We start from the raw sequence: 26519 nt of genomic DNA, 5'->3' as shown, positions 1-26519 counted from the left end.
ACATCTGAATCGGTGATGTTGGGCAGCTCGGTGCGCTGCTTCGAGAATCGCCGGATGTAGTCCCAGAGAGACTCTCTCGGCTGCTGCCGGCAGCTTCGGAGGTCCCAGGAGTTTCCAGGGCGCACGTACGTGCCCTGGAAATTGTCGGCCTTGGACCAGGTCGTCCCAGTTGGAGATCTGCCCCGGAGGCAGGTGCTCCAACCAGGCGCGAGCGGTGTCGGAGAGAAACAGGGGGAGGTTGCAGATGATGAGGTTGTCATCGTCCGTCCCACCCAGTTGGCAGGCCAGTCGGTAGTCCGCGAGCCACAGTTCCGGTTTCGTCTCCCCCGAGTACTTTGTGATAGTAGTCGGGGGTCGGAACCGGGTCGGGAACGGCGCCCATCGTATGGCGCGGCTGAAAGCCTGCGGACCGGGTGGTTCAGGCGAGGGACTCCGATCCTCCCCGCTGTTGTAGCGTCCCCCACGCCTGGGGTGGTAGCCTCGGCGCACCCTCTCGTCGAGGTGGGCCCGACGGTCGCGGTGATGGTGCTCGTTGCCAAGGCGACCCGGGGCCGTAGGCGCTGTGTTGTGCGTGCGCCCGGTGAGGACCGAGGCTTCCCGCATGAATCGGGAAGTCGCGGCGTGATGTTCTGAGGGGTACCCCTGCCTTCGGGAGGCGGAGGTTTCGACCCATTGGACCGCGGCGCCCTCCAGGAGATTCTTGAGCTCTCCCTGGATTCGCCGCCCCTCGGTGGTTGATGGCTCCGGCATCGCGCGGAGAAGCATTGCTGCTGCAGCCAGGTTCTGGCCGACTCCACTGGAAGCGGGTGGCGGCCTTGCCCTGACATCGTCGGCGATGCGGTGCTTGATACCCTGGGGTAGATGACGCCTTTCTCCGGCCGGAGGTTGGCCCGCCCATTCCTGCCCGACGTCCCGGCGGATCGGCTCAAGTGCTCCTGCTCCCTCGTCGAGCCTGGCCGGCACCCCGCGGATTTGCTCGAGCTGTGGGTCATGACCCCCCGCCAGAACGGGGACCACAACTAGCTCCCGTAGGATGTCAACGCGAGGCACAGGCCTAGGGAGATCACCGTTCTCCGGCATACCGAGATGGTTGCCTTCGGAGGGACCCCCTAGATCGACGTGGAAACATTCACGACTTGGGCCGCAGTCCTCGTCGTCGAGGCTGCGGCTACCGTCGGAACAGTCGAAAAGGCAATAGTCGCATGCGGTCATGAAGTCCCGCATGGCACTGGGGTTACCAAGTCCGGAGAAATCCCAACAGAAGTCGGGCTCGTCATCTTCCTTGGACCCCGAGGGCCCGTAGGTCGAGACGTCCGTCAGCCGGTCCCAGGGTGACCGCATACGATACCCCAGAGGGTTCGGACTCGCCTCTATGAGAGTGTCCGCCAAAGCGAAGCCGCTTGGCGGGTCGAGGCTGAATCCAAGGGGCTTGAGATGGGAATCGGTCGGTACCTCTTGGTCGACGGGCGGTGAGGAAGTCACGTCAGGGACTGACTGCACCGTCGTCTCAGGTACTAGGGTGACGCCCAGCAAGCCTTTCGCGAGCGTGCTGGCGTCGTCCATTTGCTCGGAATTGGCGTGTTGCGGGGAGACGGCGCTCGTCTTCGTCTCAAACGCGAGATCGATGCCCGACGTGCCCCCCGTTGGGGCGCCGGCGCCGTTGACTCGCTCGACAGCCGACAAGGTGCCGCCTCCTGCTTGGCCTTGGTTGCCCCGCCTCCTCCTCCGTCGGCGGGGGAGAGGGCGGGGTGAGCTCGAATGTTGTTCTTCCACCATGCGGGGAAGACGTCGTCGATTCCGCCGCCGGTGGGCGGGCTGTCGGCCGCCATTGTCGCTGTCGCACGGCGGGGGAAGGAGTATCATGTCATAGCTGCCGTCGAGGGACATGAACTCAAAACTCCCAAAACGGAGCACCGTCCCGGGCTGGAAAGGTTGCTGGAGACTGCCCATCTAGAGCTTGACGGGAAGTTGTTCGTCAACACGTAGCAGGCCCCTACCTGGCGCGCCAACTGTCGTTGTTTCGAGACCGGGGGGTCCCTGGGCCGACGAGTGAAATGTCGCCGCGTGCCCCAGCCCAGATGGGTCGGCGCGAGACGGAGCGCGAAGGAGGAAGAAAAGGCAGCCGGAGCGAGAGAGAGAGGTGGAAATCCCGCGGCCTTCGTGTTCGTCCCGCGCCCAGGTCGGGTGCGCTTGCAGTAGGGGGTTACAAGCGTCCACGCAGGAGGGGGAGCGAGTGGCCTCACGCGAGCGCCTGTCCCGTCCTCTTCCTCGCGCGGCCAACCCTCTGTAAGAGGGCCCTGGTCCTTCCTTTTATAGGCGCAAGGAGAGGATCCATGTGTACAATGGGGGTGTAGCAGAGTGCTAACGTGTCTAGCGGAGGAGAGCTAGCGCCCTAAGTACATGCCATCGTGGCAGCCGGAGAGGTTTTGGCACCCGGTTTGTGTGGTGTCGTGGCCGTCGGAGGAGCGCTGGAGCCTGGCGGAAGGATAGTTGTCGGGGCTGTTGAGTCCTTGCTGACGTCCTCTTGCTTCCGTAAGGGGGCTGAGAGTCGCCGTCTTCATAGAGCGTGCAGGGCGCCATCATTACTTGTCTGGCGGAGCGAGCCAGATGGGACGCCGGTCTTGTTGCCCGTAGCCTGAGTCAGCTTGGGGTAGGGTAATGATGGCGCCTCCTGTTGACGTGGTCGGTCCGTGCCCTAGGTTGGGCGATGTGGAGGCTCCTCCGAGGTCAAGGTCGAGTCTGTCTTCCGAGGCCGAGGTCGAGTCCGAGCCCCTGGGTCGGGCGAGGCGGAGACCGTCGGCGGAGGCCAGGGCTGAGTCCGAGCCCTGGGGTCGGGTCGAAGCGGAGTTCGTCGTCTTCAGGGGCTGAGCCCGAGTCCGAGCCCTGGGGTCGGGCGGATCGGAGTTCGCCGTCTTCCGGGACTGAGCCCAAGTTCGAGCCCTGGGTCGGGCAGAGCGGAGTTCGCCGTCTTCCCGGGCTGAGCCCAAGTTCGAGCCCTGGGTCGGGCGGAGCGGAGTTCGCCGTCTTCCGGGGCTGAGCCCAAGTCCGAGCCCTGAGTCGGGCGGAGCGGAGTTCGCCGTCTTCCGGGGCTGAGCCCAAGTCCGAGCCCTGGGTCGGGCGGAGCGGAGTTCGCCGTCTTCCGGGGCTGAGCCCAAGTCCGAGCCCTGGGTCGGGCGGAGCGGAGTTTCCTATGGTGCCTGAGGCCGGGCCTGACTGCCTGTCAGCTTCACTCTATCGAGTGGCACAGCAGTCGGAGCGGCGCAGGCGGTGCTGTCCTTCTGTCAGGCCGGTCAGTGGAGCGGCGAAGTGACTGCGGTCACTTCGGCTCTGTCGACTGGAGGACGCGCGTCAGGATAAAGGTGTCAGGCCGCCTTTGCATTAAATGCCCCTGCGATTTGGTCGGTTGGCGTGGCGATTTGGCCAGGGTTGCTTCTTGACGAAGACTGGGCCTCGAGCGAGCCGGGAGTTTGTTCGTCGCTGGAGGGGGGCCTCGGGCGAGACGGAGATCCTCCGGGGTCGGCTGCCCTTGCCCGAGGCTGGGCTCGGGCGAGGCGTGATCGAGTCCCTTGAATGGACCGATCCCTGGCTTAATCGCACCCATCAGGCCTTTGCAGCTTTGTGCTGATGGGGGTTACCAGCTGAGAATTAGGAGTCTTGAGGGTACCCTTAATTATGGTCCCCGACAGATGGTGAGTATAGTGCAAGCAGCGCATATAAGATCTAGTTCGCAACAAATTATTGCAGAATGAAAATTGACCCCATTTGGAAAGCAAAAGCTGAACCTAAATGCCGTTTTTTGAGTGGACTCTTTTACATAATAAAGTGTTGACTGCTGACAACCTGCAGAAGAGACATTGGCAGTGCAACCCAGTTTGTTGTCTTTGTAACTGAGCGCTAGAGACGGTAACTCATTTAGGCAAAGATTGCCCTTTCAGTAGAAAGGTGTGGGATAAAATATTGATATGGGGGGAACTGTTCTTTTCTGAGAGGAAACCAGGCATCCGAGTCGCTGTATGGTTGGTGGAGGAATATAAGAGGTCTCTGTAATAGGCAATCTAGAAGAAAATTCGATGGTCTTCTGATCTATTTTTGGTGGAGCTTATGGTTAGAGAGAAACAACAGGATCTTCAGGAATCAGCAGAAAAATGCAGATCAGATCGCTTCTTTAGTAAAAGAGCTAGTTGGTGCTTTCTTGTGTTAGTTTGTGCCTGGTAGTTTCGGAGTTGTGGTTAGGCTCAGTAGGCGGTTGAGGTTGTCCTTCTTCTTTCTTTTCTCCTCCCTTTGTCTTCGTGTGCGTGTCTTGTAAGTGTATCTCATTTCTAATATATTGGAGCGGTAAATCTTTTGCCCCTCCCTTTCAAAAAAATATATAGCCCAAATTAATGTGTATATATGCATGTCTAAGTGATGATGGATAGACCTACTGTTAGGTGACTTGGAATAATATACCGTGAGGAGTCCAAACCTTAATCCGTTTCCATGATTGAGATTAAGCAAACCAGCGAGCTAGGAGTTCAGACCTAGCTTAGGTCGTCGTTTTGCATGACTATAATGCGACAAAACTAATAACCAGGCTGCTTCGGTTGTGGTCATGATGAACCGGTGGATGCGCACACATGGAATAATCCAGGATAAACAAAAGAGGTTTTATAGGATCACCAACAAAGGAAGCATGCATGTTTCCCTCCTTTGCAAAGATTTGCAATATTATTCATCCAGAACACGGACAAACTAAGTGGGTGTTTGTTTGGGATTATAATCTATCCAGATTATATAATCCAACAATTTTTGAACTAAGAGTAGTTCAAAAATTGTTGGATTATATAATCTGGGTAGATTATAATCCCAAACAAACACCCCCTAAGTCGTTTTTTGAGTGTGTGTGTGGACAAAGTAAAGCACCACATGCTAATTTGGTCTCTCTTCGTAAGATAATCCTGTTTATGTTTTTTAACCTGGGCAAAACCCACTATAATTCAAAATACAATTTGCACACATCCAGACAAATAATCTGTACTACTTATTAAGGCTGCAAGGGTAGTCTGTCGTTCTGCCATTAGGCGATCTCAACCGTCCATTCTATAATTTCAGTCGTCCGATCCCGCATGTGAGTCCTGCATACCAGTCCCGCTCCCCTATCGCACCCGAAACCGTCGTGCCCTGGCCTCCCCTCCTCTCCACGGATTCTGGCCGCCGCGAACTCCACCCCCGCCGCCCCTACCCCGATTCCCCCGCCACACCTTCCTCATCATCAGCCCCCCGCGCCGTGGAGTAGATGTAAGAGTGTCGGGTACCGTAATTAGGGGTACCCCCAACACTTCTAAACATGGCTGGTAACCACCATCAGCACAAACCGCAAAGACTGATGGGCGCGGTTCAGGACAAGGCCTCGTCTACCAAGGGACGCAATCTCGCCTCGCCCGAGCCCGATCTCGGGCGGGAACTGTGGGGGATAGATATCCCCTGGGTCCACTAAAGAAGTAAAAGGCCTCACGAAAAGCCCAAGGGCCCAATAATTCGTAAGGTCATTCTTTCGTGGGCCTAGGGAAGGACAACCAATAAAGAAGACGTGGGACTGATTAGTGCAAGCACAGGCGGCCCACAACGTCGAACGAATGAATCACAAACAGAGACCCGACTTTCCCGCGCTGAAGCCCCCATGCAACGGAGCCATGCGAGGATAAGTCGGCGGAGGTTACGTAAGGATAAACTCAAGAGGTTCACTATCTTTCAGCTACTTGTTGTTATCGTATCACATGTAATGCTCCACGGCCGAGTATATAAGGCCTAGGGGGCACCCCTTCAGATCGATCGACCCTGTTCTACTTAGCCACCCACAAAAACTCTCTGCGCCCTCTATCCAGAGAATCCTCTTGTAACCACGCTCATATACTCACCAGGACGTAGGGTGTTACGCACTTCTAAGCGGCCCGAACCTGCAAATCTTGTCCATTGTCCTTCGTGCGATCGGCACGAACCATTTTGCTACAGTCGTCGACACCGTCCTACTCCTAAAAACACCTTGAGGGGCAACCCCGGGTGTGCGGTCGGACCCAAAACACCGACAGCTGGCGCGCCAGGTAGGGGGTGTGTCGACGATCCAAGCTAGCTCAATGGCCGTCACCTTCCACAGCAAGATCACCATGCGTCCCGGATCCACGTTCTGCTTCGGGACAATCTCATCCGTGGCGGACGGAGAAGGAATTCTACACCGCCTCGCGGATCTGCCGGAACAGAAGTCTCCTCCAACAAACTCCGAAAATGCTGGAAAGAAGCTACCTCCGGCTCTTCGGAACAAGATCGTCTCCGGGGAGGCTGGAGCTGGAAGCTCGCTGACCCGGAAGACTCCGCTGTCTGCTTCCCCGACGAAAGAATGGACACAGGTCATGAGAAGGAAGGAGGTCAGGGAGAGGCCGGTCGTTCTTTCCATTCCTCCGACCTCAAAGGAGAACGGAAAGAAAGTCGCCGCGGCAACAATACCGTTCTACCCCGACGTCCTCTTCATCGGGAGAGCAGAGTCGCCCGCCGTCTCCGACGATGAACCGACCGCGCCCGGAGAAGAACCACCTCAGCGAGAATCCCGCCGACGAAGGAACCGACGCAGAAACATTCGACGACATCACGCAGCCGGAGAACGAGATCCGGAGCAACCTGTCTCGCGAGACGAGGTCTCAGAGATAGGAGAAACTCCGGAAGAACGCGTCTTCAGGGAACGAAGGAACTCCCGACGACGAGATCGCCGTCGGACTCAGGAGCAAGCCGAGCAAGATGCAAGGCAACGACGCGAGAATCCGCTCTTCGGGCGCAACCTGAACCCCGACTTCGCCCGAGCTATGAATACGCCGAGCGAAGTCGGAGGCGTTCTGGCCCGGATAGCTGACGGACTTCCTCGGACCCCCGACGCCGAGGGATACCGGCGCCTGTTCACTCAGGCAGCCAACCATCTTCTACCGCTCGCTCACCCGCCGAACGATCTGCGACACGCCATCAACAGTCGCCGAGACGCGCGGAGCTCTATCAATGCTTCGCGCGAACGGCGGCACGAGAACGAAATTCGCCGTCGGGAGGAGTATGATCGAGATCATGGCTTCCCGACTCAAAGCCAGGCCACTCGAACTGAGTCGGCAACAGCTTCAACTGGTGGAACCACCCAGGGACGGTCGAGGAACCACCACCGCCACTCCCCTCCCCGGGACAGACGACATCCTCGACGACAGGAGGACACGTGCGGAGTATCCGCCCTTACTCCGCGCCTTAGGGCCACCCAATGGCCTCCCAACTTCAAGGTATCCAATGTCGACAAATATGAACCTAAGCAGGATCCAGGGGGCTGGTTGGCCGTCTACACCACCGCTGCTCGGGCTGCCGGGGCATCCGAGGACGTCATGACTGCGTATCTGCCCATCGTCCTCGGGCAAGACGCGCTGCAGTGGCTACGACATCTACCCCGACACTGCATCGACGACTGGGGAGACTTCAGTCGACGTTTCACCGCCAACTTCTAGTCTCTCTCCGACAAGCCAGCGCAACCATGGGACCTCAAATCCATCAAGCGCCGGGGGGATGAGACTCTCAGGTCATACCTTAAAAGGTTCCAGACCATGAGAAACCGCATCCCCGAGGTCACAGAGGCGGCCGTAATCGAGGACTTCTACAGAGGATCTAACGACTCGGCTTTCGTCCGAGCCATACTGCAAAAGGCGCCGACTACCTCCGAGGAGCTGTTCCGGGAAGCCGACCTCTACATCACCGCTGACGAGCGGGCCCAGGACCTCATCGGAGGAGCAAAGCCCGCGCCAGCAGCACCACGACGCGACGCGAACCAGCCGCCCGACAAGCGCTGGGAGAAGAGGCCTCGCGAAGAAGTACACGCCGCCGGACCACCCGCCTCTCGCGCCCGAGGAGGACCTCGTGGAGGCGAACGCACGCTGGACGACATCCTCGACGCCCAGTGCCCGTACCACAAGGATATGCGCCACACTCTCCGCAACTGCCGGGATTTCAAGCACTCCGTCGGGCATGGCCGACCTTTCCAACCTCTACCACCTCCTCCGCCGAGGGGAGGACCAGATGAACCACGACAGCCCCATCGGCCGGAGGAGGGGGGAGGAGGAGCATTCCCGCGCGTTGACAGGGAGGTCAACGTTATCTTCGGTGGACATGGGTCGCAGGAGAACAAGAGACAACAAAAGCTCAACGATCGCCAGATACTGGTGGCGACCACCGGCCCTCCCGCCCCGTACCGGTGGTCGGAGCACCCAATCACGTTCACTCGGGAGGATCAATGGCTCAACTTCGACCACCCGGGCAAATACCCGCTCCTCGTCGATCCGGTGATCCGAGAGAGCCGGGTGAAGAAGGTGCTAGTGGACGGGGGGAGCAGCATCAACGTCACCTTCCCCCGTACGCTCCAAGGCTTGGGAGTTCACCTCAAAGAGCTCCACGAGTCAGACACTCCTTTCTTCGGCATCGTGCCGACGGAAGGGGAATACCCGCTGGGCCACATCTACATGCCGGTCACCTTCGGGACTCCGGATAACTACAGAACCGAGTTCCTGAGGTTCGAGGTGGCGAACTTCGACTGCGGGTACAACGCCATCATCGGGAGGCCAGGGCTGGCCAAGTTCATGGCCATCCCACACTATACGTACATGATACTGAAGATGCCCGGACCACAAGGAATCATAACTGTGCGCGCCGACTTCCAAGGCGCCGCAGAATGTTTCCGAGTGGCCATCCAAGCAGCCCTCACCGCCAAGCCGTCAACGGTTCCTTCTACACCGGCAAACTCTAAGCCTGAAGAAGACCTCGCCGTGCCGGCAAACGAAGCTCAGGCCGCGACCTCTATGCGGCCGACTGAGGACACCAAGCGGATCAACCTGGGGTTCGCTGATGAGCGCAAGACGGCCATCATCAGCTCCAGTTTGAGTGACAAATAGGAAAGCGCGCTCGTCCAGTTCCTACAGGATAACCGAGACGTATTCGCATGGCAACCTGCGGATATGCCGGGAGTCCCGAGGGAACTGGCCGAGCACAAATTGAAAGTCTATCCTCAGGCGAGGCCGATCCGGCAAAAACTGCGTCGTTTCACGCCCGACAAGAGAGAGGCCATTCGTGCCGAGTTAGCTCGCTTGGTCACGGCCGGATTTATTAGAGAAGTATTACACCCCGAGTGGTTAGCCAACCCTGTTCTTGTACTCAAAAAGAATAAAGTGGATTGGCGCATGTGCGTCGACTATACTGATCTCAACAAACACTGTCCGAAGGATCCCTTCGGGCTCCCAAGGATAGATCAGGTGGTGGATTCCACCGCTGGATGTTCGATGCTGTCTTTCTTAGATTGCTATTCCGGGTATCATCAGATTAGTTTGGCAAAAGAGGACGAGGAAAAAAACGGCGTTCATCACCCCGTTTGGTGCTTTCTGTTATACCTCCATGCCGTTCGGCCTCAAAAACGCTGGAGCGACTTATCAGAGGGCCATTCAAACATGCCTAGCCGATCACTGGGGCAAGCGTGTGGAGGCTTACGTTGATGACGTGGTGATCAAAACTGAGAATCCAGAAAACTTCATCGAAGATTTACAGCTGGTTTTCAACAGCCTGAGAAGATATAGATGGAAGCTCAATCCTGAAAAATGCGTTTTCGGGGTACCAGCAGGAAAGTTGCTCGGATTTATCGTCAGCCACCGGGGAATTGAGGCTAATCCAGATAAGATTGAAGCTATCATGAAGATGGAAGCTCCTCGGTCACAAAAGAAGGTTCAGCGACTCACAGGATGTATGGCAGCTCTAAGCAGATTTATATCCAGACTGGGGGAGAAAGGCTTGCCGTTTTACAAGCTGCTTAAGAAGGTGGATAAGTTTCAATGGACTTCAGAAGCGCAAGAAGCTCTAGATGCACTTAAGAAATTCCTGACAACACCACCAGTATTGAAACCGCCCCGGCGAGCTACGCCGACTCAACCGGCTGAAGATCTGCTGTTGTATATCTCTTGCACAACTCACGTGGTAAGCACTGCGTTGGTAGTCGAGCGAGTGGAAGAAGGGCATTCCTACCCGGTACAACATCCTGTTTACTTCATCAGTGAAGTTCTAGGTCCCTCGAAGAAAAAATATCCTCAGGTTCAGAAGCTATTATATGCAGTACTTCTAACTGCCCGCAAGCTGCGTCACTACTTTGACGACCACAAAGTCATAGTAGTCACTGGTTTTCCAATAGGAGATATTCTTCACAACAAGGAAGCCATTGGCCGAATAGCCAAGTGGGCATGCGAGTTGGGATCCCATGATATCGAGTTCCGACCTCGCACAGCCGTCAAAACTCAAGCACTGGTTGATTTCGTATCAGAGTGGACAGAACAGCAAGTACCGGATAATCCAGAAACCGCAGAAGTATGGCGAATGTATTTTGATGGCTCGCTGAAACTGCAAGGAGCAGGAGCAGGAATTCTCTTCACTGCACCTGGAGGCGAGCACCTCAAGTATGCTCTCCAGCTGCTATTCCCGGCCTCTAACAACGCAGCCGAGTATGAAGCCTTGATACACGGATTAAACATCGCCATATCACTGGGCGTCAAGAGATTGATGGTATATGGAGACTCTCTGGTAGTCATTAGCCAGATAAACAAAGAATGGGATTGTTCAAGTGATTCAATGGGAAAATATTGCGCTGCCGTTCGAAAGCTGGAAGATAAGTTCGAGGGTCTGGAATTTCATCATGTGGAAAGGGATCGTAACACAGCAGCTGATACACTATCCAAGCTTGGATCCGGTCGAACTCAGGTCCCACCCGGAGTTTTCGTGCAGGAAATTACACGGCCGAGTATCTCAATAGACCAAACAGAAGAGTGCAACATCGTAGATCAACCCAAGTCAGACTCTGACGACTGGAGGAGGCCGATCATTAAGTACATAAAGAACGAAGAAGAGCCAGACGACAAGAACTCAGCAGAGCGCATTGCCAGACAGTCGGCTCACTACACACTCATTGGGGAGATATTATACAGAAGGGGTGCATCAGGGGTTCTCATGAAGTGTATTCTCCCATCCACTGGGAAGCAACTTCTGGAGGAAGTCCATGCAGGGCAATGTGGAGTACACGCAGCATCCAGAACATTAGTCGGGAAGGTTTTCAGGTCAGGATTCTATTGGCCGACGGCGAAGAATGATGCAGCCGAGTTAGTTCAGAGATGCGAAGCTTGCCAATACCTGTCGAAGCAACAGCACATACCGGCACAGCAGCTACAGACCATACCAATAACTTGGCCTTTCGCATGCTGGGGATTGGATATGATTGGACCTTTCAAGAAAGCTCAAGGAGGTTATACCCACGTATTGGTGGCAATTGACAAATTCACTAAATGGATAGAGTTCAAGCCCATTGCTTCTTTAACCTCTGCTAAGGCCGTGGAATTCATACAGGATATAATATTCAGATTTGGGATACCAAACAGCATCATCACTGACTTAGGATCCAACTTCACCAGCTCAGAATTCTTTGACTTCTGCGAGCAAAAGAGCATTCAGATCAAATACGCATCTGTGGCGCATCCAAGAGCCAACGGGCAGGTTGAGCGAGCCAACGGAATGATATTGGAGGCACTCAGGAAAAGGGTCTTCGATAAAAATGAAAAATTCGCAGGAAAATGGATAAGAGAACTACCTTATGTCGTTTGGAGCCTGAGAACCCAACCTAGCCGAGCCCTGCATGGAAACACTCCTTTCTTCATGGTCTATGGATCGGAGGCAGTGATACCTGCTGACCTCAAGTTTGGGGCACCAAGATTGATCTTCGAAAGCATAGCGGAAGCTGAGGCCACCAGGCTGGAGGATATTGATATACTTGAGGAAGAACGACTGAATGCAGTAATCCAATCAGCACGGTACCAGCAGACTCTAAGGCGCTATCACGATAAGGCTGTGCGGCAAAGGTCCTTTTCAGTAGGAGACCTCGTCCTTCGCCGAATTCTAACGGGGGAGGGACGGCACAAGCTATCACCCTTATGGGAAGGACCCTTCATAGTAGCAGAGGTCACTCGGCCCGGATCGTATCGCCTCACCCAGACAGATGGTACAGAAGTCGGGAACTCTTGGAACATAGAGCACCTCAGAAAGTTTTACCCCTAGCTGTATTTCAAAACAGCCGGGGCGACCATGTACTCTGTAAAAGTGGAAATATGTCATCAATAAAGATAGATTTCAAAGATACTCGGTTCGTTTATGATTGACTTGCATTCTTACTTAACTCGGGGTGACCACTATGCCCTACAAACGGAGCAATCGACTTAAGTCGGCAACGGCTTAAGGCGGTGCAACATGCTCACGCTTACTTAACTCGGGGTGACCACTATGCCCTACAAACGGAGCAATCGACTTAAGTCGGCAACGACTTAAGGCGGTGCAACATGCTCACGCTTACTTAACTCGGGGTGACCACTATGCCCTACAAACGGAGCAATCGACTTAAGTCGGCAACGACTTAAGGCGGTGCAACATGCTCACGCTTACTTAACTCAGGGTGACCACTATGCCCTACAAACGGAGCAATCGACTTAAGTCGGCAACGACTTAAGGCGGTGCAACATGCTCACGCTTACTTAACTCGGGGTGACCACTATGCCCTACAAACGGAGCAATCGACTTAAGTCGGCAACGACTTAAGGCGGTGCAACATGCTCACGCTTACTTAACTCGGGGTGACCACTATGCCCTACAAACGGAGCAATCGACTTAAGTCGGCAACGACTTAAGGCGGTGCAACATGCTTACGCTTACTTTACCTAGGGCGATCACTAAACCCTACTAACGGAAGTTACCGGCTAAAAGTCATTGACGGCTTAAACCGGTATAGCATACTCGCGCTTATGCAGTTCAGGGGATGATTTCCATATCCCACAAACAAACTTCATAATCATCATGCAGCGTTACCACAAACTTGCAAACTAATAAATTCTGATACGACAAGAAAGAAATCATAACATTCGGATGATAAGCTGATGTCCTCTAAATGAATGCTTGCTCATACTAACCGCGTGCTCGCGGCACGCAAAGTGTTTCTCTATTTTCCAATATCTTTCTCAGGAACGACCGATGAAGAAGGGCGAATCGAAGAATCGGGGGCTACACGCACATCAGCTTTTATATCTTCAGGAACTACCACTCCGGGTCTCCTCATCAAGATTCGCCCCGCTCGAATAGCCTTGTCCATGGCTTTGTCGCGCTGGGCTTTGAGAGTAGCAGCAGTCTCTTCAGCGGTTTTAGCGGCCAGCTGAGCAGTTTCTAACTCCCGGGCAATGGTTTTCTTGGAAGCTCGGAGTTCCTTGATGGTGGCATCCTTTGCTGATAGCAACTGTGTAAGGCGGGCCACTTCGTCCGAAGATTCTTGCAGTTGACGGCGCTGATTGTCAAGCTCCTCCATCGTAAAACGGTGGCTCCTCTCCAAGATGGTCAGCGAGTTACTGGAATCTCGGTACAATCTGTCCAAGTTGTCGCGAGAAGCAGCAAGGATACGTTTTTCTTCCTACAAGCAAAAATCAAACTCATTCAGAATCCAAGAGCATGATAAGGCGAAGCACAGGTTCGTAAGCTACCTTCTCAGAGTCAAGCTGAGCATGAAGAGAAGAACTCAGAGCGTTGGCATCATCCAAAGCCGCAGAGACCTGACTCAACTCAATCTGACTTTGAGAATACTTCTCCTCGAAGTCAGCGCATCGTCGAGCCATTTCAGCTTGATCTTGAGAGTGTTTTTCTTCAAGAACTGTGATCTGCCGAGTCATCCCTATCAAGAGGTATTCAAACAAAATGAGGTCAGAAGGTAAAACAACCTACGGGCAAGAACAAAGAAGAAGAAGAAAGGACACTGACCAGCATTGGTGGCCTCCAACTCAGATACGCGACCCCGAAGCAACACCGGATTCCAACACTCAAGAGATGAAGCCACCTCCGGGATGGAAGCACCCTGCGATTTCAGCTGACTGGCCAATCCATTCACCAAAGCCTGACGAGAAGAACAGATGAGCATAATGACAGCAGTTCATGCAACATAAAAGATCAAACTAAAGCACAGCACCTGGAGGTTGGAAAAGAACGAAGGGATCCCCAAGTCAGGAGAAATCAGCTGATAATCAGGTGTCGGACCACCACCCGAAACAGCTTGCAGTAGACCAGCAGGAACGAGCTCAGTACACTCAGCAGAGCCTAACGCCAGACCAGTGGGGATGCTGCCCTCTAAAGCGACCCCCTGATCTGGAGTTTGAGCCACCACCATGCCGCCAGAGTGTGGAGGTGAACCCACGTGAACGTCCATAGAAGTGCAGGAAGGAGACCCTGCTCGGGCACCCTCGGGGGCTGGGTCAAGGTTGGCACTGCCCACTTGAGCCGGGCCACCCCCGGCAACACCCTCGGGGGCTGGGTAGTGGCCTGCGCTCCTCACCTGAGCTGAGTCCTCCCCGGCGACACCCTCGGGGGCTGGGCACATGTCAGCACTATTCAAAGGATCCAAGCTCTCTGCCGTGACCACCTCTAAGGTCGACGGGCCTTCAGCTACCTCCGCAGGATCAGGACGATCCAAGTCATCATTCCGGCCCTCGAGATCGTCCTCTAAGGTCGACGAGGCACGGGACGACCTCAACCCAGCATCTGGCACGGCCGCACAAGTTTCTGTTGCATCAACGTCTGCAGGTTCCAACAACAAGTTCTCAGGGACCATATCCTCTAGAGCTTGATCAAAATTGGCCATGGACAGTTCTTGCAGACCAATAAGAGCAGACAAGGCAGGAGAAGGAACCCCACTACTACCGCCGCTAGCGACGAACTGCCGACTGTTTTTCCGAGTCAATGGAGTTTCATTCTCTTCCTCCTCATCTTCCACAGCAACAGCACAAACAGCACCCTCATTGGGGTCAGCAGCAGGCGGAGCACACCCATTGGGATCAATGTCAGCTAGGCCAGTTGCAGACATTTCTTCGATAGCAGGAGCTAAGGTGCTGGTATCCTCGTCAAAGCTGGACACTCGCCGGAGGCGTCTCCTTTTCTTCTTCTGCTCATCAGCAGAAGGCTCGGGCTGACTGGTTCGGCTAGGGCGCCTCGAGCGAGTACTGACAGGTTTCGAGACGTCCAAGGTCGCATCAACCTCTGGAAGGGGCACCACTGCCAATGTACCATCAGGAGCAGTATCAGATGAATCCTCAGCTAGCAGATCGAGCATGTCATTTATGTCTGCATCACTAGGGTTCAGGGGCACTTCAAAATAAATCTGCCGTTCATCATCAGGTATCTCCCCGAGCGAAGCAACTAAGGAACGGACCTCTTCAGCAGAAGGTCGCACTCTAGGACCTAAATTGCTATCTGTCACGGGTGGATTGGACACAAAAAGAGTGAAGGCTTGGGAAGAAGGTAGGTTCCAAGCCGAGTATGCCACTGGAGCTCCAACGTTCGAAACTTTACTCCTGAGGATCATTTCAAGTCGGCTCACCAAATCCACAGAAGGAATTCTCCTATTAGTAACTCGGGTTGAGTCGGACAGCCCTCGGTAAAGATATGCCGGATAGGCCCTGTCTTTCAGCGGCTGAATGTTTTTGAACACAAAATCTGTGACCACGGCTTCGGCAGTCAGACCTCTCTCTTTCAGTAATCCAACTTCAGTAAGCAACACGCCCGCTTCGGCTACTTCTTGGTCCGTGGGAGATTCAGTCCAACTCGGAGTACGAACGTCTGCCTGTCTTCCCGAGCGGGAAGGGAGAGAATTTCCATAATTATCCATTATAAACCACTCCAGACGCCAACCTTTAATGCTAGGGGTATCTCGAGATACTCGGTCTTCCGCCCCCGACGCATCTCTAAGCTGGCACCTCCGACCAATTGATGTTGCCCCCCGGCCATCCCAGGACGGCAGTGATACAGATACTTCCATAAGCCAAAATGCGGCAGCACGCCAAGATAAGCTTCGCAAAGGTGAACGAAAATAGAGATTTGGAGAATGGAGTTAGGGTTCAAGTGAGTCAGGTTGATGTGATAAAAATCAAGGATGCCACGGAAAAAAGGAGATATGGGAAGGCCGAGGCCGCGAAGAAGGAAAGGAGTGTAAACCACTGACTCGTGGGTATCTTCGGTTGGGACAGTAGTCCCATGGCAAGAACGCCAAGAACAGAGTTCCCGTGGAGGGAGAACCCCGATGGAGACAAGGCGGAGAAGCTCAACTTCAGAAATCACAGACATATGGTTACCTGCGAAGGGTAACTGACTGTTGGGATCGATGGCGGGGATCACTGCAGCAGACGAGTTCGCGGTCTTCCTCTTGGGCGCCATCTTGCTTCTCGCTGGCGAAACAGAGCAGGAGGCGAGTGGCAGAGAAGACTCAGATGCGGAAATGCAAGAACTAGGGCACGGAAAGCAAAGGCGGCTGAAAGCGTGACTCTTAAGGGATATTCTTGAGCCAGATACCTTTTCAAAAGTGCCCAGTCACCACCCGGCGGTCATCTCCGAAATCCCAGCATGCCACTTGGATATCTAACAGTTATTTCCAAGAAAGCCGATGAGCCACCTCATCACTCGGCCATTTTCCTCAAAGTAACTTGAGAAGCTGGCTATCACTCGGCGCTGCCTCTAAAACGCCGACCACGTGTTCAATCGCTCGGCATTACTTCTAAAATGCCGACGCCGACCTTCAATCACTCGGCGCTGCCTCTAAAACGCCGACCACGTGTTCAATCGCTCGGCATTACTTCTAAAATGCCGACGCCGACCTTCAATCACTCGGCGCTGCCTCTAAAACGCCGACCACGTGTTCAATCGCTCGGCATTACTTCTAAAATGCCGACGCCGACCTTCAATCACTCGGCGCTGCCTCTAAAACGCCGACCACGTGTTCAATCGCTCGGCATTACTTCTAAAATGCCGACGCCGACCTTCAAATCACTTGGCGCTGCCTCTAAAACGCCGACCACGTGTTCAAACGCTCAGCATTACTTCTAAAATGCTGACGCCGATATTCTATCACTCGGCGTTATTTCTAAAATGCCGGCCCTGTATTTTGTCGCTTGGCATTACCTCTAAAATGCCGATGCCGACCTTCTATCATTCGGCATTGCCTCTAAAACGCTGGTCTTGTGTTCGATTGCTCAGTGCTACTTCTAAAACGCTGATGTCAATCTTCACATCGCTCGGCGCTGTTTCTACTATATCAAAAGAATCAGTTCAACATTCAGCAAAAGCAGTGGCAAGTCATCAAAAAAAGGGGATAAACGATATACTTCATTAAAGGGAAGCTGACGAGCTTACAAACCAACTCTTTATGAGTTGGTACTTCCCTAATTCTACTCTACATTACTACTACTACTAAACTACAATATACTACTCTACATTACCACTACTACTAAATTACACTAATTACTACTACGTTATTCTAGCTATACTAAACTATACTAATATCTAAGAAAACCAGTGGCGTCTAGCCACTGGCCCTGCCCCTGCCGCCGCCGCCGCCGCCCTTGGTGCTGCCCCTGCTGCTGCCCTTGGTGCTGCCCCTGCTGTCGCCCTTGGTGCTGTCCCTGCCGCCGTCGCCGCCGCCCCTGCCACTGTCGTCGCCGTCGTCGTCGTCGTCGTCGTCGTCTTCACCCTCGTCGCCGCCGTCCGAATCCTCCTCATCCGAGGAGTACTCCGACTCATCCGAGCCTTCGAGCCCGGCGCGCTCAACAGCTCGGATGTACGTCCAGACCTCCGCGGCTATCCCCTGGGAGTCGTCCGAGTCATCAGACGACGCCGGGGGAGAGACGGGAGCCGGAGACCCCTCGGGCTCGGAGGAGAACTCCTCCTCCGAGTATTCCGAGTCACCAAACTCCTCCGATGGAGGAGTCGGTTCACGCTTGCGCTTGTTGTTCTTGCCCATGGTTGAAGCTTTGGGAGAGAAGAAAGGGAAGAGGCAGTAAGGAGCAGCGAAGAGATGTGAAGAAACCAGAGAAGCAAAGGGGTTATTTATAGAAGGGAAAGGCAACCGCTCACTTCTAACCGCGGTCACTGAACAGTCGCAAGGCATTCAATAAGCACTTCCACCCACCCGAAGACACGTCAGACGGTGGACGCCGTTTCATGCAACACTACACCCATTGGGACTCCAGTCAACAGCGCAAAGGATATGATTACACTAGCCGTCCCATCGCATTACTACTCAGAGGCAACCGGCTAAAACACTCAGCGTACCAAGCCGTCCCTTGCCCACACCCATTGGGAGGGGGACACCCAGGAATTATCAGTATATTTTTCAAACGGTCACATCTGTGCAGAGCATGCAGTGAATACCTCAAGACAAAAATGAGATATCAGTAAGGATCAGAGGAAAGCCAAATATAACCAGCAAAGTACAAGATATGGCCGACAGAAGCGACGTGAAGACTAGACAGAGAACGTCCGTCAAACGTCCAATCAATCGCAGAAGCAAATAAATTGCACTACCTAGCAAGATATGAAGGGATTGCAAACTCGGCTGCTAAAGACAAAATATACGCTGACCTTTGCAGCAAAATATTGATGACATAATGCTGACCTCAAAAGCATAATGCAAAATAGCTTCATGCCAGTTTCCACAAGCGGAAGGAAGACCTTCGAATGGATTATCTTTAAAAAATCCATTTGAAGGTCGGGGGCTACACCCATTGGGTGCACCTCCGGTGCACCCCATGGAGTATTATTCTAAACCGACATAGCGCCGACTTCTAAGGCGTAGAGCAAAATTGAAAAGACCAATCCTCAACCGAGATGCAGGAACGCGAATGGAGATAACCTTTGGAAGAAGACCTTCGAGTAGATTATCTTCTAAAATCTACTCAAAGGTCGGGGGCTACACCCATTGGGTGCACCTCCGGTGCACCCAATGAAGTCCAGAGTCTTACAATCCAAAATGCCGACCTCTAAGGCACAAGCACAAAACCAAACTTTGGTCGAACGAGTGATCAGAGCCAGAGAAGACAGCAGGAAGTCATTTTCTGGACCTTGGATCTTTGAGTTGATTACCTCTAAATTAACTCAAAGATCGGGGGCTTGTGGGGGATAGATATCCCCTGGGTCCACTAAAGAAGTAAAAGGCCTCACGAAAAGCCCAAGGGCCCAATAATTCGTAAGGTCATTCTTTCGTGGGCCTAGGGAAGGACAACCAATAAAGAAGACGTGGGACTGATTAGTGCAAGCACAGGCGGCCCACAACGTCGAACGAATGAATCACAAACAGAGACCCGACTTTCCCGCGCTGAAGCCCCCATGCAACGGAGCCATGCGAGGATAAGTCGGCGGAGGTTACGTAAGGATAAACTCAAGAGGTTCACTATCTTTCAGCTACTTGTTGTTATCGTATCACATGTAATGCTCCACGGCCGAGTATATAAGGCCTAGGGGGCACCCCTTCAGATCGATCGACCCTGTTCTACTTAGCCACCCACAAAAACTCTCTGCGCCCTCTATCCAGAGAATCCTCTTGTAACCACGCTCATATACTCACCAGGACGTAGGGTGTTACGCACTTCTAAGCGGCCCGAACCTGCAAATCTTGTCCATTGTCCTTCGTGCGATCGGCACGAACCATTTTGCTACAGTCGTCGACACCGTCCTACTCCTAAAAACACCTTGAGGGGCAACCCCGGGTGTGCGGTCGGACCCAAAACACCGACAGGAACAGTAGTCCCGGACGAATTCACGCCTCGCCCGAGGGCCTCCTCAGGCGGTGGGCGCACCCTCGACTCGCCCGAAGCACAACTCGGGCAGGCTTCGTTGTGAAGCAACCTTGGCCAAATCGCCTCACCAACCGACCGTATCGCAGGCACATTTAATGCGGGGATCGCCTGACACCTTATCCTGACACGCGTGCCTCAGTCGGCAAGGTCGAAGTGACCGCAGTCACTTCGCCCTTTCACTGACCGACCTGACAGGAAAACAGCGCCGCTCGCCCCGCTCCGACTGATGTGCCACCCACCAGGGTGAGACTGACAACAGCCAAGTTCAGCCTCAGGCGCAACAGGAAGCTCCGCCTCGCCCGACCTTAGGCCTCGGCCTCGGAAGGAGGTCTCCGCCTCGCCCGACCCCGGGTTCGGCCTCAGCCTCGGCCTCGGGAGGAATCGCGTCCTCGCCCGACCCCGGCCTCGGCCTCAGGAGAAGTCTCCGCCTCACCCGACCTTGGGCTCGGACCGACCGCGCCACAGGGGATACATCATTACCCTACCCTAGCTAGCTCAGGCTATGAGGGAACAAGACCGGCGTCCCATCTGGCTCGCCCCGGTAACAGGTAATGATGGTTCCCCGCGTGCGTCCATGACGTCGGTGGTTCTCAGCCCCCTACGGAAGCAAGGAGATGTCAGCAGGATCCCAGCAGCATCGACAGTTGTGCTTCTACAGGGCTCAGGCACTTCTTCGACGGCCACGTTATCACGTACGCAGGGCTCAAGCACTTCTCCGACAGCCACGTTGGCATGTACACAGGGCTCAGACACTCCTCTGCCAGACACGTTAGCGCATAGCTACACCCCCATTGTACATCTGGACCCTCTCCTTGCATCTATAAAAGGGAGGTCCAGGGCCTTCCTGCGGAAGGGGGGGTCGCGCGGGGTAACGAGCTAACGAACAGGCTCACCCTCTCTCTCTCTCGCGACGCTTGTAACCCCTACTGTGAGCACACCCCTGGTGCGAGATAATACAAGCCGCGTTTTCCCCCTTGTGTTCCATCTTGCGCCAACCCATCTGGGCAGGGGCACGCAGCGACAAATTTACTCGTCGGTCCAGGGACCCCCCGGGTCCGAAACGCCGACAAAGAGAATGGTAAGAAAATACGAGGTAAGAGACTCATGTGCTTCAGGATTCCGCCGCTCGTCTGTGCCACTCCAACATCCTCACGAAACCTTAACCCACGCCGCACACATCTCGCAGGGCCACACAACCGTCGCACCCATCTGCATATAATAATACAACTCTGCTATATGAGATCCTGAAGTCTATTAAATGGGCAAGAAAAACATATGGAAATCTACCTGCAAATGTTGCGGGACACTCCATGGGAGGGGATCTAGCTTCATTTTGTGGCCTTGATCTATTTGTAAGTATTTTTAATGTACTTGATTTATTACATCAAATTTCAATATATGCACTACAAATAATCTGCACTTGTTTTGTGATACCATCGCATGTATTGTTAATATATCAGATGGTCGGCTTCATTGATATTTCTACATTTTTTACATGTTAAATTTGGATTACAGGACGTTGAGCTCATGACTTGTGGACAGCCTCGGATAGACAATCCTGCTTTTGTTGTATGCTTTGGCGAATAAGTCCCAAGAACAATCTATGTGACCCATCAGAATGATATTGTGCCGCAATTACCACCATATTATTATTACCTTAGTGAATGGACATACCACCACTTCGCTAGAGAGGTATGTATTTGATTATAGTCGAGAAGAAGTTACATATATGCGTACTTTTCCTAGATTACCGTCCATCCATTTTTTTACATTTATTTATCTTCATGTTTGGCTTCATGAGAGCATAGATGGAAATGTAGTTGCCAGAAATGAGACGGTATGTGATGATTCTGGTGAGGACCCGACCTATAGCAGGTACATATCAGTCTATCTGTTTTGCACATTTATTTCTTGTGTGTGTTTCATATTATTTGTGTTTTCTTGAAAAAGTGGGTCTATGGGATGAGCGTAGCAGATCATCTTGAGTACTACAATATCACACTACATGCTAATTCAAGGGGAACCTATCAGTTCGTGACTGGTACAACCAACCAAGTATACAACTACATTCGTGAAGTTGATGGATCCATCATCTTGTTAAGATATATGGAAGAACCACGAGCTCTAGAATCAATGTGACTTTGTATGCACGAAATGCACCCTTGTACAATATTTTTATTTTCATTTTGTGTATAGCTCATGAAATACTGTTGTATATGGCTCATGAAATATTGGGCACTCCTTGAGTTCCCGTTGCAACGCAGGGACACTCATCTATCGACACATTAATTATAAAATTAAATTTGTTACCTCTCATATTATGCTCAGATTACTTACATATCTTTTAGCAATTTCAAATGGGCTGATATACAGAATATTGGAAATCCTTCATTGAAATGAGCTTTCTACTCATGTATCTTCATATATTTTTTCAGCATGCTCTTATCATATTAATATAAGATAGTGGTTTTCATTTTAAACTCTTGCATCTTGCAACATTACTCTTGCAAAAATGATGTCGCCGACTCATTGTATAATTTCTCTGATGGATATATGATTACATGGTTACAGAAAATTCATGGAGCTGCTCTGAATATCACTAAGACCACACTTGTTTTTCTCTACTACTTATTAAGGCTACAAGGTTAGTCTGCCTCTCTGGTTCTGTCGTTCTGCCTTCAATCAATCTGGACCGTCCGATCGCATGGGCCCGAAGCTGACCACCGCCTAGCAACCTCCGAGCTCTAAATCAATCGCGCGCAATCCTCGCTTCGCCAGCCGCAACCTCCTCCGCCTGCATCCCACCCGCGTCGTTAGGGATGCTCTGAGTCTTCTCCCAACCGCTGATGTCGATCTCTGGTAGCGGTTTCGTGCGTCGCCCTCTCCACATTCGTGCGCCCGCCATTCCCATTCTGTTCCCCTCGCGATTTAACATTTCTGGAAATATACAAGAGTGCCTCAACCTATTATAGAAAAAATTAGATTAAATAGATATTTATGCTTATGTTTATTTTATATTTATTAATTTGAATATCTAAACTATGACGTTCTATGAAAGATCATTCTTAAAATTTTGCCATTAAATTTTCTTGTTAAATCTTATATACTACACTACTAGGTGAGTGCTCGTGCGTCACATGCCCGAGTTTCTCTTCGGCGTCATCCTGGACGGCTTGTGTATGTCGTCCTCCATCTCATAACAGTATAACACACATTTTTATAAGTTATCAAGGTATTATATGTTCCCGTTGCAACGCACGGACACTGACCTAGTAATGATATATATGGTTTCCTTAGCCTCCTCCTCATCTTTTTACTGTAGCCCAGAGGCTTCGCGCATGGGCTGTGCTACAGAGGCAGGATTCATGCAATTTTTTGGTAATGGCTACGCAACATTTGACTCAAGTGATCAAGGAGTTTTTTTTCCTAGGAGCATGGTTGACGGTCTAGTCTTTGGATTGATAGCCACTAGTGTGTGTTTTTAGATTCTGTTGGGCTGTGTGCTCTTATGGGAAGAGGCCGAAAGTGACTTTCAAAGACTTGTATCATCTTGATGTACTGTTCTTGAATGAATAAAAACCATTCCCTTTCAAAAAAAAAAAGCCTCCTCCTCATCATCTGTAATTAATAGGGTGTATTGTTTGACAATTGATGAAATGTCTAATTTGGCCCAGGAAGAAAATTATCAACGTCGTTCATTATTTCAGCGGTACGTAGTCAGAGGCTTGGAGGATTATTCGCTCAGCAGTTGCTACCGGCACTTTGTCTCTTGCTATACATAATTGTCTACCAAAATAACAAGTAAAATATTGAAAGAGTAACGACGAAAGTAGTGCTAAAATACAGAACTACATTAGGTGCAATTGAAAATTTGGGTTGTCCGGTCCGAACACCTAGGCAGCTAGGCAAGGAATTGAGTTTTATGGATCGATTCATCATGAACGAGGTCTGGTGTGAGTGTGTAAGGTCTTCCTTCTAATGTGGAAACCGGAGTATTCGAGATTCTTGTTTCATTGATCTGATATCTTTGTAACAGACTAGAAAACTGACTGTTTGTTATTGAATAGGAGTTTAAAAAGTGGAGACTCTCTAGAGACAACATCATATAATTTATAATACGGCTCAGCTAAAGAGTAGCGCACAGTACTCGGAGTCGGCAGGTGGAGCATAGGACATCTAATTTTTTAAGTTTACGGAACCAAGGGTCAAACCCTAGACCGTAAAAAGGGACAACACTGCCTTTATTATTCCTTTATTGGGCTATTAACTCAATCAATACTCTGCAACGGTCCAACTGGAGCGTAAGGCATAAGACATCAAAATCGGAGGGTGGCAAACATCGGATTTTTAAGGGTACTAAACTAGTTGTTCGAAACTTCGAGCCCTTGCCCTGTGAAAGGACAACACTGCCTTGACCAGGGCTATCAACGCAACCGCAGCAAAACCGAAAAGAAAGGAGCATATTCGTTTTGTACGTACCGTACGTAGTACTTCACAGTACCGTTCTTTATCATGTTCAACGACATTGTTCTTTCGATCAGTATAGTTACTATAGTCTAGAGAGAGAGAGAAGTGCCGGTACCAACTGCTAATTAAACATGAATTTTTAAACTGCTCAACGCCTTTATTTGGAACCGGTTGCATTTTTTATGTTCTTGCGTACGTCAATGAAATGTGTGGCATCTTTTATTCTTTATATATATATACACTACTGAACCAATGCAAGCAATGGATCAATGTGCCAACGAATTAAGATACTCTCGCCAATAATAAGGCCAGGGAATGTTTCAAGATAAAAGATACAGAATAAAATGATGAACTGAACAGAATAAAAGATACAGAATAAAATGATGGAAAAAAAAAGAGACATTGGTGCAATACGAAGACCTGCATGCGAACTCATGCAGCAGATCCATCATTAAACAATGCTAAGTCAATCTCGCTCAGTCAGCATGTGCATGTAGGGCTGCTAAATGTTTTTTTCATAAAAAACGATAGAATACTAAAATAATTAGTTCAAAAATAAATAGAAATAGAGCATCATCCTAATCCAATTCGATTACTCTAAAATTTAGAACCTATGTGTATGCGATTGTCGCTGTTGGAACAGTGCTTGTCCGTTTCAACCATGCATGCGATGCATTTGGTTCTATCGCAATAATCTAATGATGATTATTTAGATTCTTTGCCGGCATGTACGTACGTCTCCTCTCCTCCAGTTCCAGCTCGACCCTAACCCTAACCAGCTAACTGGCTATATAAGCACCACGGTTGCTGCAGACATTCCTCACTCTCCAATCTCCAAACTTGCATTGTCTGCTGTAGGCTGTAGCTACACACTCTCTAGGAGCAGCATCGAGCGCCGGCCCGCTGTTTCCGAGCAAGATGGGGAAACAACCCTTCTTCCTCCACCAGCTGCTCGTCGTCGTCCTGGCACTCTTCGTCTCGCCGACGAGATCGGACGATTGGCTTCCGGCCACCGCCACATTCTACGGCGGCGCTGACGCCTCCGACACAATGGGTATATATCAACCAAACTATAGCTATATCTAGATACCGTATATATAGATGATCATCAGGACTGCTTTACTTAATTTTCATGTGTGTATTACAACAATGGCTGCATGCAGGTGGTGCATGCGGATACGGCGACCTGTACGAGCAGGGCTATGGCGTGAACAACGCGGCGCTGAGCACAGCGCTCTTCAACGATGGTGCGTCGTGCGGGCAGTGCTACGTCATCAGGTGCGACAGCAGTAAGACCGGATGGTGCAAGCCTGGCAGCAGCAACTTCGTCGTGGTCTCCGCCACCAACTTCTGCCCGCCTAACTGGGAGCTCCCCAACGGCGGGTGGTGCGGCCCGCCTCGCCCCCACTTCGACATGTCCCAGCCCGCCTGGGAGACCATCGGCATCTACAGCGCCGGCATCATCCCCGTCCTCTACCAGCGGGTCAAGTGCTGGCGGAGCGGTGGCGTGCGCTTCACCATCGCCGGCTTCGACCACTTCTACATGGTGCTCATCACCAATGTCGCTGGCAGTGGCTCCATCCAGAGCATGGCCGTGAAGGGCGCCAATACGGACTGGATCCCCATGTACAGGAACTGGGGCGCCAACTGGCACTGCCTTGCTGGCGGGCTCGTCGGCCAGAGCCTTAGCTTCGCGCTCGTCTCCACCGGCGGACAAAACATCGTCTTCCAGGATGTCGTGCCAGCGTGGTGGCAGTTCGGCCAAACTTTCACCACCTACCAGAACTTTGACTACTAAACTTTATCCATGCATTCCTTCCACAACAACATATTTGCAGGTTCGACAAATATATTGTACAACACCAGATGAAGTGTATTCCTTGTCTAAAGCCCGATAGATCCGTTCTTCATTCATTCTTCTTCTTGAGAGAGAGATATTACACCTGTTGTGTTCATTTTATTTCAGTTGTAGTTTGGAAATCATTCTAGTCTTGTTACTATTATCAGCATTCAACAACTGCGAATTGATCAATATTCAATATAAATTCAAGGAGTATTCGGTTGTGTTACAGAGAGGGTTCCTGTCGGAGAGGAAATCTCCGGCCGGGTGGCAGAATGCACCCGTCCTAAATCCTAAGATGAGGAGGGACCTAAGCGTTTTGCCTGTTAGGTGGAAACGGGAAGAACTCAAGAACACACAAGGATTTAGAGTGGTTCGGGCCGCCGGAGCGTAATACCCTACTCCACTGTGTGATGTATTGAGCTTGAGAGCTTGTATGAACTTGTGAGTCCGAGAGTCTAAGTGTGCTTGAGTCTGCCTTGTAACACCGTGTG

General features: G+C 51.9%; 1 protein-coding gene and 1 pseudogene across 1 annotated transcript; both read left to right on the top strand.

The window, feature by feature from the left end:
• LOC103630846 (lipase-like) overlaps window positions 1-21857 on the top strand; it is a 57581-nt pseudogene extending 35724 nt beyond the window's left edge.
• A 3147-nt stretch (window positions 21858-25004) lies between these two features.
• Window positions 25005-26219, top strand: LOC103628978 (expansin-A19). Its single transcript, XM_008650176.3, has 2 exons — window positions 25005-25239; window positions 25349-26219. Exons 1-2 carry the CDS (start codon window positions 25104-25106, stop codon window positions 25981-25983), a joined length of 771 nt encoding a protein of 256 aa, XP_008648398.1. The 5' UTR covers window positions 25005-25103; the 3' UTR covers window positions 25984-26219.
• Window positions 26220-26519: the final 300 nt, after the last annotated feature.

Source organism: Zea mays, chromosome 6 (assembly GCF_902167145.1).
Source record: "Zea mays cultivar B73 chromosome 6, Zm-B73-REFERENCE-NAM-5.0, whole genome shotgun sequence".
In the NCBI taxonomy this organism is placed as follows: Eukaryota; Viridiplantae; Streptophyta; class Magnoliopsida; order Poales; family Poaceae; genus Zea; species Zea mays.
This window is presented reverse-complemented; position numbering and strand designations above follow the sequence as displayed.